This window comes from Myiozetetes cayanensis, unplaced genomic scaffold (assembly GCF_022539395.1).
Source record: "Myiozetetes cayanensis isolate MyiCay16 unplaced genomic scaffold, myiCay2020 scf10, whole genome shotgun sequence".
NCBI lineage: Eukaryota > Metazoa > Chordata > Aves > Passeriformes > Tyrannidae > Myiozetetes > Myiozetetes cayanensis.
Window position 1 is genome coordinate 16,301,258 of NW_026086605.1, and position 18,344 is coordinate 16,319,601.

General features: G+C 35.6%; 1 protein-coding gene across 5 annotated transcripts in view; it reads left to right on the forward strand.

Moving 5' to 3' along the window:
* Positions 1-18,344, forward strand: part of EXOC6 (exocyst complex component 6) — an 87,678-nt gene that overhangs the window by 36,608 nt on the left and 32,726 nt on the right. For 2 of the 5 annotated variants that reach the window (XM_050335031.1, XM_050335053.1), the window contains exons 13-19: positions 116-213; positions 1,295-1,400; positions 4,772-4,881; positions 5,886-5,997; positions 6,091-6,225; positions 10,035-10,214; positions 13,263-13,292. In XM_050335031.1, coding sequence (XP_050190988.1) covers positions 116-213; positions 1,295-1,400; positions 4,772-4,881; positions 5,886-5,997; positions 6,091-6,225; positions 10,035-10,214; positions 13,263-13,292 — 771 coding nt within the window. Of the gene's footprint in view, positions 1-115; positions 214-1,294; positions 1,401-4,771; positions 4,882-5,885; positions 5,998-6,090; positions 6,226-10,034; positions 10,215-13,207; positions 13,293-18,344 lie in introns of all 5 variants that reach the window. The other 3 variants (XM_050335042.1, XM_050335061.1, XM_050335071.1) reach the window with 2 other exon arrangements.

Consider the following 18,344-nt stretch of genomic DNA (forward strand, 5'->3'; position numbering starts at 1 on the left):
ATGTTTTACAGAAGTGGCAAGATTGAATAAGTCTCATCTCAGAGTCCTGAAGTACTGTGATAGGAGTTGAGTGTATAAGATCTTGAACTATCCCCCCTTCATTTTTATACCTTAGGGCTATGGTTTTCCTGTGAACCGACTATTTGATCTTTTATTTGAGATAAGAGACCAATACAATGAAACGCTTCTTAAAAAGTGGTCTGGATTGTTCAGGTTAGTGTATCAAAAGAATTGTGTCTTTTGCATTGCATCTATTGTTTTTGTCTAGCTTAAATTTTTTATGATATAATTATAATTCTGGAAGAATTTATTAACTCAAGTGTTGTATATGAATTTCAGTTTGGGTGGAATGGAGATATTCATCACATGTAACTAATATTTAGGAAAAGAGACATCAAGTACTGCTTCTATAGTTAATGGAGAGAAGGAAGGTCTCCAAAGGGACTGGAGAAACACACAGGAGAGAGACATCTGTTTCTCTTCATTAGGAACCTAATAATTCTAAGCTATTGCAATAGGGCTTTAGGTTCCTAATTTGTCTGGTCTTAATGTTTACAGTTAGCTGATACGCATATCTCCCTGACAAATTAATGATATTGCCAGTATGTCTTCATGTTTTTTTAATGCACATTAGTTTCCACCTATTCCCTGGAATCATTTGATTGAGTAAGTTTTAAACCCAGGAATACACTGGCCTGAGGCTGTACTTCAAAGCCTATTTGCTGATAGACTGTGATGTCTAGATGTGCATAAATTGTTTATCATAAAGTACGTTACATTGTGTTACAGAAGACCTTAACATTAAATTGACTACTTATGATTCTCCAGCTCCCTGTGCTTCTAATAGTCGTTTGACTAGTAGGGAAGTCCAGAGGGCACTCAAACTGTGCCTGGTGGAGTTCTGAATCATCTCCATTGGCTGTATGTAGCTCTGGTGCCTAAGTGAGACACTCTGAATATCAGCTTTAGCACAGGAAGCTGTGGGTTACCATAATTAATAACTATGTTATGGTTTACTCAGGAGTGGACTGGTTGATCTAAGGTTTGTTTGCTGAATTATGCACATACTAAAACACTTCCCGGTATGTTTTTCTCTGTGATTAGACACCTGGTAAAGAATTAGCATATGTGAGGTACTTTGAAAGTAATATTTTGGATGTGTGAAATTCCTAAAACTCTTTGAAGATGCACACCTAAGTGTGGTAGTAAAATTTATGTTCATTTACATGTTTTAACACCAGAAAATATTGTAAGTTCCATGTCCAATTTTTTTTTCACTTTGCTAATTCACCAGGGATATTTTTGAAGCAGACAACTACAGCCCTATTCCTGTAGCAAATGAAGAGGAATACAAAATAGTTATAAGCAAATTTCCTTTTCAAGATCCAGAACTTGATAAGGTAAGGAGAAGTTTTATGTTATTCAAGTTTGTGGAAATCCAATTAAGTACACTTGAGACAGTAATGATTTTTATCATTAAAAAGCAATTAAACTTTGAAAAGCTAGGTAGATTAAGAGTCTAAATCACCTTTGTGCATAATTATCTAGTCATAAATAAATATGAAAATGAAAGCTTTAGTCATTTGCTCTGATGTTCGAGTGAATAATGAAACCCATTGTTTTGTAAACAAATTAATAATATGGTTTAATTGATAAAGTCTTTATGTAATGATAATACAGTGTCTTTAATTAGTTAAATTTTGTTGCAACTCATTGGGTTTAGTAACTCAGTATATGCTGTAGTGTTGCAAAAATACATGTAGAAACAGAGAGTTTTGTCTTTCACTTTTAAATTTAATTATTTGTGTGTGGGGCAAAATAAACATGAACGGACCATAAATAATTCTGCTGTACTAGCATTCTAGTAGGATGTCCTTTTGTAGCCTCAGCCATTCTTTCACTACAAACTCCGTTCACAGAAAAGGTGATTAATATGTTCTGCTATTCAATTATGGTTTTGGTAACACCAATGAAGAAATAAGAGGCTCATGATGGAGTCTGTAGAGAGGAACTAAATCTAAGAACAACATGATGGTGGGAGTAACTGTTGTAGGAGGAAGCTGTTTTATACACTCCATTGCTACAGATACCTGCTAAAGTAAAAAGCTGTTCTAAGTTTGTGGTTCAGCAGGGATTTGCCAGGCAAATGTAACAGCTGCCTGTCATTAATACAGTGTTGCAGTGAAGATGAAAAATTAAAGTAGGTCTTTATGCTGATTTTTGAATGAAACTCCAGAGGGCTTCCTGGATGCTTTCTTCCATCAAATTCATTTACTTAGACATTATAATACTAAAATAAGATAAACAGAATGACATATTTTGCTAATAATGGAAGAAATTTTTAATTTGTACTACATAATTTTATCTGCTAGTTAATATCTGCTATGTATGATTAATACAAAGCTTTGGCTTTTTTTGTTCACCACAAGGGAAATATATTTTCTATACTCAACAATTTTCAGTCTGGTTTATGATACAGAGAGTCATTTCTATTTCATAGTCAGCAGCATTTTTTGTAGACATTTTTTGGGCAGAATCTCACTGATTCTTAGTTTTTGGGCTGATGAGCTTGAGAATAAAGCTGGGAATCCGATTGGATTCTGTTCTCAGTTCTATCATTAACCAGCTGCCTGGTGCTGGTAAGTCACTTCACATCTCTCTGTCACTGTTAATTCATTTTTAAAGGAGGGAAATAATTTTTTTAATGTATCTCTGAAAAGAGCTTTGAAACATGTAGGTAATTAGAAATAAGATCAGTGGGGTTTTTTCTGTGTCCCAGTAATTTTTGAAGCGGTTTAGTTTGCTTCAATCAAATGTAGCGAAGGGGCAGAAGTCTCTGTGATAACTGAGTTGGTGAAAGTTTTGTTAACTAAACAGTAGGAGAGAGGAGAATGATTCTTTAAGTATCCTTGTTGAAAGAAAGACTACAGTGTTACCTTGTGTGTTATTAGGTAGCAGGGGATCCACATGGAGGGGAAACTTTATAAATGCTCCAACATCACTTCTCTTGGTTACTGTTTATAATTGCATCCTCTTGATACCTCTCTGTTGTTACTTCTGGCTTTAAGAACTGGGACGTTCTGTTGTGTGGGTTAATTTAATCTACATTTGATGTTGAAAATAATAATAAAAAAAAGATGTATAAGTTCAGGCTAGTCACTGAAGGAGCCTATGTAGTTGATAGAAATAGACACCCCAGAGGGCTAAGTCCACTTTATGCATCTCTGATGCCTTTTACAAATTAAGGGGAATTTCACCTCTGAAAATGTCTGTTTCTCTCTTTTTGTTGTAAAAAGAGACAAACGTGAGCTTGTATCTCATTTTTAGCTTTAGGTTAGGATGAAGCACCCTCACATTTTACAGGTAAGTTTATCATAAGGGTTGCTTGCAGCACATTAGGCAGAATTATGGCCAAAACCTACTAGATATTTAACATAGCATAAATAGATAGCATAGATATTTAACATTTATTTAACATAAATGCAGTCTGACTGAACAAAATAGTCTTGTCTGTACTCTACTGTTTAGATTGATTATAGCAAACTATCATGGTTTGATTATATCATCTAATTTTATTCCTTTTTCTGTATTCAGAAGTGAAACAGTTGATTGTAGCTCTGTTGGGTTTTTTACCCTTGCTCTAATGATCAAACAGAAAGTGTTGTGTCCTCCTGTATTAGCCAGATACTGTAGAGGATAAAGAACTGTTTCTCTTAGATCTGTCCTGCTGACAGAATATTGTGATGAACTGTGTGTAATAGCACTTGTTTTGTTTGTAAAAATTAATTTCTTAAATCAGATGAACACATATTTAAAGTAAATTTTATTGTAAAAAAAATACTTGCTTGTTGTTTGTTGGCACAAAAGCCTGGCTTACATCACATATTTGTCATACCACATGATCTTAAATAAGCGTATGGTTAGGAGAATGTCAAGGTAATCTGTTTTACCTTGTTTTTTTTTAATAAAGAAGTTGAGCTGTTGTTGATTGATTTTTTTTTAAGAGAAATTGAATTCTTCAGAGGTGATACCAGTTGTTGATTATTTTTCTCATGTACTAATCAGAGTGAGCAAATAGAGTAAACAGATAAGTAATTTTTTTTGCAGATTTCAAAAATTTCAGTGCAGAAATACCTATTTGGTATATGTAGATTTAATTGAATATATTTATTTTTGTTCTCCCAAATATGTTACCTGCTTTAAACTTGAAGTAAGAAGCATGATTTTATTATTACTGACTACTAGCATTTCCTACATGTTAATCCAGATACCTGAAAATAATTCAAACTGCTTTGGTTTTGTGAACCATCCAAAAAAAAAGTCTAAGCATTCCCAAGATACTTGGAAAATGCCAAACCATTGAAATTCTCAAACTTGGTTTGCACTGCTTTATTTGGAAGAAAAATATTTTCATTTTGAACCTCTTATCCCATTGATTTCTATCTTGTTCATTCAGATTAAAAACAGTTTGAGACCTATTTTTTAATGTATTTTTGTAAATTGTTTTCTACTGAGGAATCTTAAATTAAGTCTCCAAACTTCACTGTAATTTAAAGAAGTGATAAAGATCTACTTTGCTTATAAGCCATTTAAACAGATGTAGGAGTCAGCTCAATGCACACCACTGTTTGTATTTGATGAGAACCACAAAATGTTAAGGTAGATTAAAATGTTGATAGTGTGAAGTGGCTTTCTAATTGTTGTGTTTAATACCGAGCTCTTCTTGGAATCAGTTTCAAGTGTAAGGTGGTGTGATCTTTTATTTTCACAGCAATCCTTTCCAAAGAAGCTTCCAATGTCTCAGTCAGTGCCTCAGATCTATATCCAGGTCAAGGAATTTATTTATGCAAGCCTTAAGTTTTCAGAGTCACTTCACCGCAGGTGAGCTCGAAGTAACAGGAGTGTGATTGTGAGGTAACCTGTAACTTTCAGCTGACCCAAACATATATACTGAAATGAAAATACATGTTCTTGTGTACTTGCTTGCTGTGCTTGTTTCATGATTTGCATATATAATTCTTTATATTTATCCTATGATTCCCAATGCTGTAGTATATATTTTATGTGTATATATACCTTACAATATGTGTGTGGGTGAAAGTAGCTTGGTATGGTAAGAAATCTAAAACACTGCTAGGGTTTTATAAACAATATTGACTGGTTTGAATAATCTAGAGAATGTATTTATTTAACAAAGCATGTAAAGATTGAAAAGTATACTTTGATACTGACCATTTCAGAAACAACTGTTTAGCATCCCTGATTACTTGTGAGTCTTTCCCTTCTCAGTGATTTGAGTTTCTTTAGCAATGATTTTTCCTGAAACAAAATGTGGTGTCTGCATCTCTTTCCCTCTTCTATCCCACCTTCTTCTGATGGAAAACATCACAATTGACCCATTTCCTTTCCTCTTCTGGCTTTCAAAAGCTTAGTTGTAATTACATAAAATAGAACTCATAGATAGGAAATCTGGAAGGTATTTATGGCCTGTCACCCACTTCTGCACTGTTAAAGATGTAAATTACTCCCTTTCACACATTCTTAATTGATACTGTTTATAATTTACACGTACTAATGAGCACATGTTGACCTCCTTAGTAACTCATTAAACCCCACAAATTACTCTTTACGAACTGCTGTTTCAATAAACGTGTCCAAAATCTAAAAATAACAGATTTTGCTTCAGTGTTGAAATTCAGTTAATGAATATTTGGTAAGTAAAAGAGGTGTTCTGTCTGTTAGATCACAGAAAATTTGGAGCAACCAGAATTTAAATGCACATAGGGAATTCTTAACATGAAAAGTTCCCTTTGCAGGGAAAAAATTAAAATTATTAAGTATTGCCATGCACAGCATAGTTATAAAAATAAACCTTTTCTTTCCAGCTCAACAGAAATAGATGATATGCTCAGAAAATCTACAAATTTGCTGCTTACAAGAACCCTAAGTAGTTGTTTACAGAATCTAATTAAAAAGCCTCATATAGGTTTAACAGAGGTAAGTTTTAAAACACAGATTCGAAGACTCTTACCATTTACAAAATCAAATGATACAAAAAGGAATTTTACAAGAATTTTTTGTCTCTTGTAGCTTGTTCAAATCATCATAAACACAACACACTTGGAACAAGCCTGTAAATACCTTGAGGATTTTATATCTAACATTACAAATATTTCACAACTGACTGTTCACACTGCAAGACTTTATGGACTTTCTACATTTAAGGTATGGTACTTGTCATCCATTATATGACTATATCTGAAAAGTTATGTCAAAGTAACTATAAATGAAGGATTTTAAAACAAAAGGGTGTGAGGGTAAAGTGTGCATTCTCATTTTTGTCTTAAAGTAATTCTGAACTCTTAAGCATTCAGTTCTGACACTGAGCAGATAAACACTGTTTTTATGTTATTGGTATGACCTAGAATATGTCAGTACATGAGAAGCCTCAATACTGTCTTTCAAATGAATTTTTCATTAAGTTTTGAAATGAAAATCTAAGCTTAACTTCACCAGAAGCTTTTAATAGATTAAGCTCCAGTTTATGTATGTCTTCCTTTTCCTGAATGGAGTCAAGCAAACAGCTGTCTTACCCTAAAATGTTTGTATCTCTTTTATTTGTTTATATTCCATAGTAGAAATATTTTGTGGTGCATTTTCAGATGGTGTAATTATTAAAATAAAAGAAGTGTTAAGAATGTGCTACAAAACACAAAGTATTCTGTCATAATTTTACAATTTACATTTTATTTACATGTCCTGTATAGACACAATAATAGTTGTTAAACTGAAAACGTCACTGTTTCTCATATATGGCAACTGCTTATCTGCATGAGCTGTATTTTCTATGACACTTTTCAGAAAGGATGGAAGTGTTAGAACTTAAATCTCAAAAAATTAAATCTTAAGTGATGTATATTCAGCATAGACAATTGCCATTTCATCATTTAGCATGTCAACATTTGTAACCTGAAGACAAAATAATTCTAAAATCAAAAATCATGTAGTTTTCTTTCTCTATGTGGCTCCTCATCTCATTAGTAGATGAAGTTGTCCCAGTTGTTATTGCATATATATATAACATAAGCTTTATAAGTTAAGGACTGGGAGAGATCACTTACTGATCATTGTCATTGGCAAAACAGACTGAAAGTGGGGATATTGATTACATTTATTACTAAGAGAATCAGCGCAGGAGAATGAGAAGTGAAATAAATCTTAAAAACACCTCCCTCCATCCTTTCCTCCTTCTAAGTTCTACCTCCTCAATCCTCAAAGCAATGCAGAGAGATGGGAAATGGGGGTTATGGTCCAGCTGTTGTTTCTGCCTCTGCTCAAGGAGAGGAGTCCTTCCCCTGCTTCCTGTGGGGTCCCTCCTATGCGAGACTGTCCTTCACAAACTTCTCCAGCATGAGTCCATCCCATAGGCAATAGTCCTTCACAAACTGCTGCAACGTGGGCCGTTTTCCCATGGGGTGCAGTCCTTCAGACACAGGCTGCTGCAGCGTGGGTCCCCCACAGGGCCACAAGTCCTACTAGGGAACACCTGCTCCAGCGTGGGCTCCTCTCACCATGGGCTGCAGGTCCCTGCCAGGGCCCTGCTCCAGCATGGGCCTCCCACAGGTTCACAGCCTCCTTTGGTCATCCCTCTGCTCCGGTGTGTCTTCTCCACAGGCTGCAGGGGGGTCTCTGCACCCTGATGGTCCTCCATGGGCTGCAGGGCACAGCTGCCCCACCATGGTCTGCACCACGGGCTGCAGGGGAACCTCAGCTCTGGCGCCTGGAGCACCTCCTGCCCCTGCTTCTGCACTGACCTTGTATCTGCAGAGATGTTCACATGTTCTCACTCTGCTCTTCTCTGGCTGCAATTTTCATCTGCTCAATACTTTTTTTTTCCCTTTTAAACCTGTTATCACAGAGACGTTACAGTCATTCCTGATGGGCTCGGCCTTGGCCGGTGGCGCGTCCATCCTGGAGCCGACTGGCATTGGCTCTGCTGGACATGGGACAAGCTATGGCAGCTGCTCACAGAAGCCACCCCTGCAGGCCCCCCCACTACCAAAACCTGGCCACAGAAATCCAATACATACTGGAGGGAGTAACAGAATTCTGTATCTGTGCTTAGTATCTATGCACTTTGGAAGAATATGGGATGAATGCTGACAACAAAGATCTTTTATTTTTTATGCTTTCTCTCCTGTCTGCTGGAGAACTTGTTAGAACAATGTTCTCCAATTAAAGTAGAGAATTCTTTTCTTGTTAATCCCTCTTTTTTCCCCCCCTCTCTATTTTAATGAAAAACTACTCACAGTTTCTCACCTGGGCTCTCAGAGAGTTTGGTATGTTCTACTGTTATTAAATTCATCTCCTGGTGGCAAATTGTGTCACCTCCATTCTTTGTGAGTGGTCAAAAATCTCCTTTTATTAGCAGCATTGATCACATTTGCATTCCTTGAGATGAACTTTTAAGTGCATCTACACTGTATTTTTTTACAAACAGAAAGACTAGTCTTCCCATTGCCAGTAAATCATCTTAACTGTTAAAGGTTATGCAATCACTCCATGAATGACTTAGTTTTTAAACAAAAAACCCTAAACCCAAACAAACAAAAAATTGAAGGAATTTGGCTAAACTGAAGCAGATGTATTTGCAAGCCCCATTGTTATAGATTGTTGAAACTGAGGTCTCATTGTTAATTAGAAACTTTAAATATAGATTTAACTTTAATTGAAGCTTTCTTAGTCATGGCCATCTACAAAATTGTGGATGTCAGCATATTCCTTTGACATGTTAACAGGTTGCCAGATTCTTGTGTGTTGGATTGGGAGAGCTGTTCAGTGGAGGCTTTTACAAGTTGTTTTGGCAGTAAAAGTGCTATTTTTAGGGTATCATACTTTTGTATTTATTCATGGCAGGGCCACATGCTTTCTTGCTTACTCCTGAAGTGCCTCATAGCCTGGGGCCTGTCTGAAGACTAAATTTGGCACATTCAATGTAAGAACACCTATAAGCTCAGATAAATGTAAATGTTTTTATTTTTCTTTTTTTCTTTTTGTCTTTCATATTTATACTTTTCTGAAGTGCTCATGTTTTTTGGACTGCTTTTTCCTAGAGGAAATAATGATGGGAGTTTCATTCACTTTTTGGTTGCCTCAGTATATCCAGCCTATTTTAACTCCCTACAAATCTCAAGCAACCGATCTGTTTGCTTTAAATCAAATGTCTTACTTGAATTATTTCTCCGTATCAGTGAAGAAAGTTTCATGCTGTGCCCAAATTAGAAAGACATGGAGAAACTTTAAACTCCAGGCTGGCAAAAGCACACCTTTCCAGCAACACAAACCATACCAAGCATCTGCACATAGATCCCATTGCATCTCTGAGGGTGTCCCCTACACAAATGAGGCACATGGTTAGCAGTGTGAACTCAGTAAATGCAGGACTTCACTGTTCCAAAGAGTAGAATCCAGCATGTGGCAGAAAAACAAGCAGGGGTAGGAGGAAGTAAGGGAGTTCTCTGAATCATGGTGTATGATGATCAGGTTATTTAAAGGAGTATGAAAAATTATGAGTATTCTTCACACTTGCAGCTTTAAGGCATTATTACATAAAAATAATGATTGCTGGGCCTCTGTCCATAAAAGATAAAATTATTAGGTGCTTTTATTGTTTTCTTTACAAAAGAAGGCGAATAAACTTTGTGTCAGGGTTTGTAAGACTGAATAAGAGGTGGTTGATGTGAACATAGTAAAGAAATTGCTTTGTTTCCAAATTCAAATTAACTTCATTTGTCTGAGAATTTAGATTCTTCTGTAGGCATGTTGTGTTATAAACACTCACAGTATGCATTATGCAAGTATTTGAAAAACCACAGCCCCAGACTTACTTTAAGACAGAAGTTAAAATACTGATTTAAACAAAATATTTTTTAATCTAAGAAAAACACAAGACTTGAGTTTTGTTGATGGATATAGTTTTATCTGCATTTAATAATATTTTAGAATTATGACAATTGCACACAATTTTTTTTCAGGATGCAAGACATGCTGCAGAAGGAGAAATATATACAAAACTTAACCAAAAAATAGATGAATTTATTCAGATTGCTGATTATGATTGGACAATGTCTGAATCAGATGGGAGAGCCAGTGGATACTTAATGGACCTAATTAACTTTTTAAGAAGCACGTTTCAAGTTTTTACTCATTTACCTGTAAGTGTTCAAAATTAAGTTTAATTTCAAACTATTTGAACATCATTTTATTTTAATACATGAAGGTTTTGAGGATAGATGTGGTTTTTGAATTGTGCATATGCTGGTGAGATGTATTTTTAAGCTTTTTTCAGCACAGGAATAGAATATTGTCATATGTGTTTCAGTATATTGGTGATGGTTACCCATGGGAATACTTAAAAAATATTTTCAAATACTTCAGTAATGTTGTTACCAAGAGCTAATTTATGAATAATGTAGGAACTCATGCAGTTTTCTAGAGCATCAGATGGACTTTTTAGTTAACTATCTTGGTTTTGTGTATGTGTGCATTGATTCAAACAATGCAGAATTGGTGCAAATCATGCATTTGTGCATCAGATTATGGAGGTCTTGTATTCTCCAAGGTTTTTAGGTAAATAGTTTTGGTCATAAGAAGTCATTTGATTCTAGTTAACTGAGCTTTATTGAAATAAATCCTTGTTCATATTCAAATATATCCTGTGTTATTTTGTCCCAGCAAAAAGGGTACTGTTAACTTGTCTTATGCATGAATTGTTACATTCTGTTGTCTGATTTCCCCTTGCTTTAAGACAAAAAAGGCTGCTTCCAGTTTGGTTTATCATCACAATAGTTTATAGCTTTATACGTTGAGAGTGACTTCAGTAATTCATTCAAGCTACATCTGCTTTTCATCACCTTGTCCTTGGTTGCTACGGTCACACTGATGTCTGAGTGCTTTGCCCACATGCAATGCTTGTAAAGAATAAGTCCTCAAGGCACAGAATGTTTGAGGCTTCAAACTGGAAATAGTCTGAATAATAATTTCTTTATGTGCACAGTGAGGTTTTGAAGTTGCTGGCATAGTGGGCTTATCTGGTCTTCCAGATTTTATTTGAAGAGGCTGTGATTCTTCAATCTCCTGTTCTTTTCACTGACTGAAAGACATAACCCACCCAAAATGTGTCATGTGATATTGACTGTGTTGTGTGAGGCGTGTGCTTCTGTGCCAAAACAGTGGAGGGTTTTTTGATACAGAGTAAGTTTCTTAGATAAATTCATTGTAACACAGAGCAGTGTGAACAAAAGGCACTGCTCCTCAGTGGTTATACGCATACAGTACTTAAGGGATGTGACATTTGTAGAGCAGGATGTGCAGATGCCTGCCATGAGTGTATGTTACCATATAGCTGTTCAGAAATGAGCCACAGACAAAATGAAGTAACATGTTTAGAGGAATGGAAAGAAGCAGCTGTGGCATTAAAACTTGAAAAGTGTGGAAAAAGTAGAAATATGTGCCTGGGGGCACATGTCAGCCTTTGGAGAAAGCTAGTTCCTGTGAAGAGGCTATTTGCTAAATTCAAACCCTGATCAGGTACCAGGCAGGATGTAGAACTATATGGACAACTTACCTACTCTGGCAAGAGGTTTCTTATAATTTTTTACTTATCCTGCATCTCCTTTCCTATCCTGCCTTGGCCAGTTCTAGAAACATACAGTCCTATGAGTGTTGTGTGTGAGCTGTGGAGTTTATATGAAAATGTGTGATTAGGTTTGTACTCGTAAGTTACTTTCATTAAGAGAAAATTTATAATAAAAGCATTTTCAAAGATTAGCCCAGAACTAGATTCCATAGCTCATTAAAGTAGTGCGTGCTTTGGAGTGCTAAACTAAGATAGATTCTCATATGCCATAATTAAGATTTGGAATAATTTTGGAATTAATTTTCATCAATGGATTATTCCATTAATGTCACAGTGTTATTTCCATAATAATTTTTGTATGGCTGTCAGAAACATTCCTCTACTCAAAATAGTTTGTCAGAACCTTTTAAGTAATTAGAAATCAAAGAACAGAAGTCCTGGCCACTGGCCATAATTCTAGTAAGGAAAAGAGTGGGACAAGTAGAGGAATCTCTTCTCTTCTACCTTAGCATAGCTGATGGTATTAGAGGGCATTGTGCCAGGGCTGGGGACGCTGGTTGGCCACACTAGTTCTCTGTAGTCACACTCAAGGGTCATTGGCTTTCTCTTTGGTATTATTTCAATCTCTGCTCTTCTTGTGGTACTGTTAAAATATGTTCTTTAACAATTTTTTTTGTTGTGGTCATTAGGCTCCTGTCAGTAGAATCTTGTTTTATTTTAGCTGTGTGTGTCAGCTGTGTAAATGCACAGGGATGCGTCTCCTCCTGTGCTTCCATGTGGGGCTGGGCTGAAGTATTTCTGTGCCACTGTAGACATAACTTTTCAATTAGACATCTTATGTTGTGTATCTGTTTTATGCAATTTGTATTACTTTTATTGGAAAGTTAGAGCTTTAAATCAGGTAGGTCATGATCTCAACTCTACTGAACCTGCACGCAAAGTGACACAACTTAGTTGGAGTCTGGTATCTCTGTTGAATCACGGGAAATGTCTTGTGTCTCCAAAGCTTCCCCCCAACCTCCCCGCCTTCTCTTAAGTTTTCTCCTCTGTGTTTGTTTACTGTAATTAAGAGGCAATGTTGGAAAAGAAAATAGCTTTATTCCACCCTAGAGTTATATTGCCATTAGATTTATGTTACATTTAGATTCTTACTATCCTGGACCATTCTAAGTCTTGCTTGAACAAAGTATGTTAATGGCATACAGATAGCCTCTGTTGGCCAAGATGGTAAACATGGCATGTATTTTTTAATGTAAGAGTTTTGGAATATGTCATTTCTTGTAATGAAAACTTTCTGGAAAGGCATTTCAACAGACACTTTTGTCATTTTAAGTTTGCTACTTTGATATTTTGGCATGCAGTTCCTTGTTACAGAAAAAAGTATTAATGCCAGATCAGTAGTATTTAAACTATAATCTCTTCGTTATGCCTCAGCAAAATACTGTGTAAATTCACAGATTTTAAAAAAATAACTTGAGGAATTCTGTAGCTATAATTGTTCTTTCTGTAAGCTTTTTCTTACCTTTTATTGCTACCAATTTTTTATTCTTTTTTTTTTTTTTTTTGAAGTTGACAGTACATCTTAATTTTTTTGTTTTGATTGCCTTACTGGTTTCCTTCTCAGAATAACAACAATGACCATGCAGCTATGTCGGTAAGTAGATGCAAGATGAAGAAAAAGCATGTGAACAGAAAAACTATGAACTGCCTGCAGGCTTATTGCTTCAATTTTTAATCATTTAATAAAAAGACCCTTTCTGTTTTGCTGATGACTTGCTGTGTACCTTGTGTGGTTGCATGCAGGGATCAAGTTAATGACTAACACTGGGCTTTCGTACACTGGGATAGACAGAAGGAGTCCTAAAAACCTTGCAGAAGGTTGATGGGATGTGTCTTGCATCCCAAATGAGGTAATTTAGAGGAGACTATTAGACCTTTTGAAAGAGGGGTCAGGTATCAAAATACAGCAATGAGACATGCATACAGAATAAGGGTAGAGTGATAGAGCTGAATAAAGAATCAGCAAAAGTTCCATTGTTTCTCTGCTATCTCTGCCTGGAGTCAAACGAATGTGTGTGCTGGTGTTCTTTATTTGTTTTTTTAAAGAAAATGGTGCATTGCATTTAAGAGTTTTTCCATCCCCTGATTATTTTCAGGTCTTTTTTTTTCATATAAGGAGTTTATTTTGATTTGGCACAAGCATTGCCATGATAATGAAAGTGATGAAGTTAATATTACTAAATTATCAAAATCTAGAGAATGGATCTAGCATGGGGTCCCAAGTTGTTAGGATCCTAGAGCACAAGAGTTGCAAGTTATGGAGGTCAAGTATTTAGCCTGTTAAAGAGAAGACTGCAGAGAGATCTAGTGGCGGCCTACAACCTCTTGAAGCACAAAACCAAAACTGATGGAACCAAACTCTTCTTGGTAGGACTGACAAATTCACATGGGGCTATGGTCACAGGTAGAAGCTTGGGAGGTGAAGCTCCAATATTATAGCAAAAGTTTGCATGAAGAGAATAGTGTGGTACTGGAGGAGTTTACTCAGAGACACTGTTGAATTCCCATCCTTGGTGATTTTGAAGGCTTAGCGAGGAAAAACGACAATGGATCTGAACCACTGTTGGCAATATTCCTGCTCCAAGTAGAAGGTTGGACTAGATGATGTTGGTGGTTCATTCCTGTGAACGTTTGTATCATTTGAATACTCAGTGTCATGTTGGACTGTCAAGGTAATAGGTGTCATGAGCACTATGAATATTGAATATTTGGTGTAGAAATAGTTCCTGTTAATGTTGCATAGGTCTCAGTCTGCTAGTTATGCTGTGACCAAGGACTAGCAGAATTTCAGCAAAGCAGAGTACAGAAGCTGTGTGGCTTTTGGAAGGTTATAATTTGATAGTCATGCAGTTTTTAATGGTTCTGTTTTCTAAATTCATAAGAATTGAGTCTTTTTAGATTATATTTACATCCTGTTTTAAGTTCATGTTGCAGTTTATAGTGCCATTAGATGCTCTGAATCAAAAAGCAAATTAAGATTTCATTATACAGTCATTCATCTCCTGAAATAAATTAGATGATCAAATCTTTTATTAAGGACCTGCCTTTTTTTAGTTTAATTTTGAACAGTTGAAGAAAAATGTTACCTTCTATTTTCAGATCAGTTAATTTGAAATTATAATGGGCCTGTATATAAGTGGTTTTAATCTAAGTTTAGAATTAGCTGAAATTTTATTCTAGGTATGTCCCTTGTCAATACAAATATAATGCAAATACAAAGTTAGCACTGGACAACTCTTAGAAAGAGAGTGCTCATTGAAAAGCAACAGTTACAAATTACTTTAAGTTTTTCATTGTTTCCATAGCATTTGGGGCAGAGGCTGTAGGTAACATTGATTCTTAAAAATTCCACTAGTGATTTTAGTGTGCTTATATTTTATCAATAGTTCAAAAATTAGATTTAGCCCCAACTGATAAAATCTCTTTGTTTAATTTCTTTGCATTTTCAGAAAGAATGACATTTTCATTTCATATTGTTAAATTAATTCTTCAGCTTAACATCTTAGATTTAACAGATAAGTTTTGTTATTTTCTTTTTATGCTGAGGATGGCGGTTTGTGTTATTTTATTGTTTCTGTGATTGGCAGCAAAAGTCTAATTTCACAGCTTGCAGTGAGGGTGGAGGGGTGGTGGTTTTCTGCAGCCATATTCAAAAACTGTCAATCAACAGCCTTCACAGGCTACTTAGAGAATGAGTTTTCTTACTGATTTCTCCAAATGCTGCTTCATGCTGTCTTTGATTGGCACAGCCTGGCAGGGAGGATGGATGAATCTGTCACTGGCTGGTTAATTGTGTTGCTGGTCTCAGCCTGACATCAGGTCTTTGACTCCTAAGTGGCTCAATACAAAACAAATTAGCAGATTGTAGTCATATTTCTCATTCTATATGCTTTGACTTTGTTGAAATGCAGTCCATAAATCATACTGACTGACACCATAGTGAATGATGAAAGCTGCTTTTGAGACAGCTAGCATGGGTTTTAGAAAGCAGCACCGCGAAGGTGCCGTGGAAGGATGCATATGGCTGACCCTTTGGGAATTCCTAGGAGCCAAATGTCTCTTTGCTACAATTGTTCTTAGGAGAAAAGCTTTTGGGTCCTATAAAAAAGGATTTAATATGTCAGCAAATTCTCTTTACAAGCTCCTTTGAAATATAAGAAGTTTGTCTAAGGGTTTTCTCTTTTTACAAACTTGTATTTCAGCAAAATGTGAAGGCTGGGTGAAAAAAACAGTTTCCTTTAACACTGTTAGCAGGTGTTTTTGCTTATAGAATAGGGTCCTTGTTTCCTAAACTTTACATTGGTTGAGTGGAAGAATAGATTTTGTAGACAGCAGCAATTAGCATAGGCACAGCAGAGACAATAGTAGTGTCTCCAAATGGGAGGCAACTGGGGCGAATGTGAGAAGCCTGCTGAATCTCTGCATGCTATTGAATATAGGTATTTAATTGCTAGATAACCATGGCCACCCCTGCCCCCTTTAAAAAATAATAATAGTAATTTAAAAAAACCCGAACAACAAACTGACAAATAAAAACATCAATAATGTTTTAAAACTAACTGAGATTTAATTCTGGAAAATAAATGTTATTGCTATGTTGGTGAATCCTTATGTTTCCTCTTCAAAACACTGTATGAAAAAAATGGTGAGGAATTGATTAATTGGTAGATGGTGGAAATTTGGAGATGGATTTTTAACTAGATCTCATTTTTCAAGCACATATTTTAATTTCATTCTTTTCTGAGTATCATATGTCCAGTGTATTTGGAATTGGGAAGCACTGAATTTTGAAGAGGATAACAGTATAGTTCACATTTCTTTCAGTTAAAATTCAGCATTTTAAGAGAGATGTGTAGCTTCATTTTTTCTCTAAATTTGTGAATATTGAGTGATTTTAGTGAGTATTAACTGTGTATAGTAAACGTCTATTATTTTTTAATGTCATTTGAACAATAAGCCTGTAGTTCAAGTTACATAGTTGGAAATAGTTTATATGTTAGGATGTTTCCATTTTATGAAATGTTAAAATAAACATTAAATGTACATGTAATGATACTTATTTAAAGTCCAAGTGGCTTTAACCATGTCATTTCTGTATTGTAACCATTATCTTGTGCTCCAGTACTATTGATATTTGCCAGATTGTAACAATTAACTACACGTGCTTGTTAGAAATATAAAATTCTGGCTTTTATTGAAGATAACGGAGGAGTACACATTGTTTGCATATGAAATAAACTGAATGTTAAAATTTTCCCTGACAACCTATTAATCTGGTTGAACTTTTATTACATTATAGTGGCAGCATAAATAGGACATGGAGCTGATTTGATGGAGCAGTACATTAAACAGAGATGCACTAGTTGTTCCATTAAATCAAAATGACATTTCCATTAAGTATTTCAAATCTTCTACACTGTAATTACATGAACTGTGGCCCATTGATTCCCCTTCTCACCTCCTTTTTTCCTTCCTTTTTCCCCTGTTTTTTTTCTCCCCCCCCCCTCCCCCAATTCATATTGATATTGTTCTGCTTGGGGAATAGAGCTGCATGTCTCCCGGTGTAATTACCACTGGGTTTGGGAGACTTTTAAGCATGCTGTTCTTGCATTGTTTCTTACATTCCTTGTTGTCAGTTCATCTGTTTTGCTCAAAAATGTTATTTGCTTTTCTGAGATTTTCAATTAAGAAACTGACATCTCATTTTAGATATAAAGCTCCTAACTGTTCAAGGTGTCCTAATGCTAAAGAGGTATTAGCAACAGCCATTTAATGTTGCAGTGTGAACATGACGGGAGTTGAAGGCTTTCCATTGTGCTCTCTACATTTTAATTACCTTTTAACAAATAATGGATTTTTAAAGTACAAAATATTTGGGGTGAAGTTTACTTTCTGTTAGGAAAATTTTCTGTACATGAGAAGTCAATTATGTGAGTTCGTTGAGTTATTAAGGATAAGATCTGTCTCTTCAGATCCTGGAGCAGAACTTTCCAAACTTTTTGGGACAGTGAACTGCTGTCTATTACAATCTTTCATTGCTTATATGTGTTTCTGGGAGTCAACGGTGAATTGCTTAACCTGACTTTGCAGAAAACAGCTGGGGGGCCATTGGTTTAGAGAAATGGGTGTCATCACTTCACTGATGGATAGAAGTAAAGCAATAGTGGCCTGTGCTCCAGTAGCTGTATTACGTAATTGTGATTTATTTTGTGCAAGTGTGTTGTTACCTTTGTTTCGATATACATTGTAACACAGACATCAGCATTAAACTACAGAGATTCATGTAGTTGCATTTGAAAGCCAAGATCACTCTGCTTTAAAAGATGGCAGTGCTATGAATAGAGTGGTGCCATCTGGTTCGGTATCTGGTCTTAAGTGGTTTTCTTAACTTTAAGGTAGAATTTCGTTATCTTTCAATTTTTCCATACTAAATTTTTAATAATTGATTATTAACTTAATATCTGACTTTGTGTTTTGTTTTTTGGTCTCATGTTGGGAAATTTGTCTCAATTACATGTAGATGATAAAGAGCAATGTTACTGGCTAGACTATGATTGGGAAATTATTTCTATTTTGTACAGCAGAGGGCTACATTTCATTTTGTAAGTAGTTGATCATTGACAGCACTGATTTATTAAACACTGAA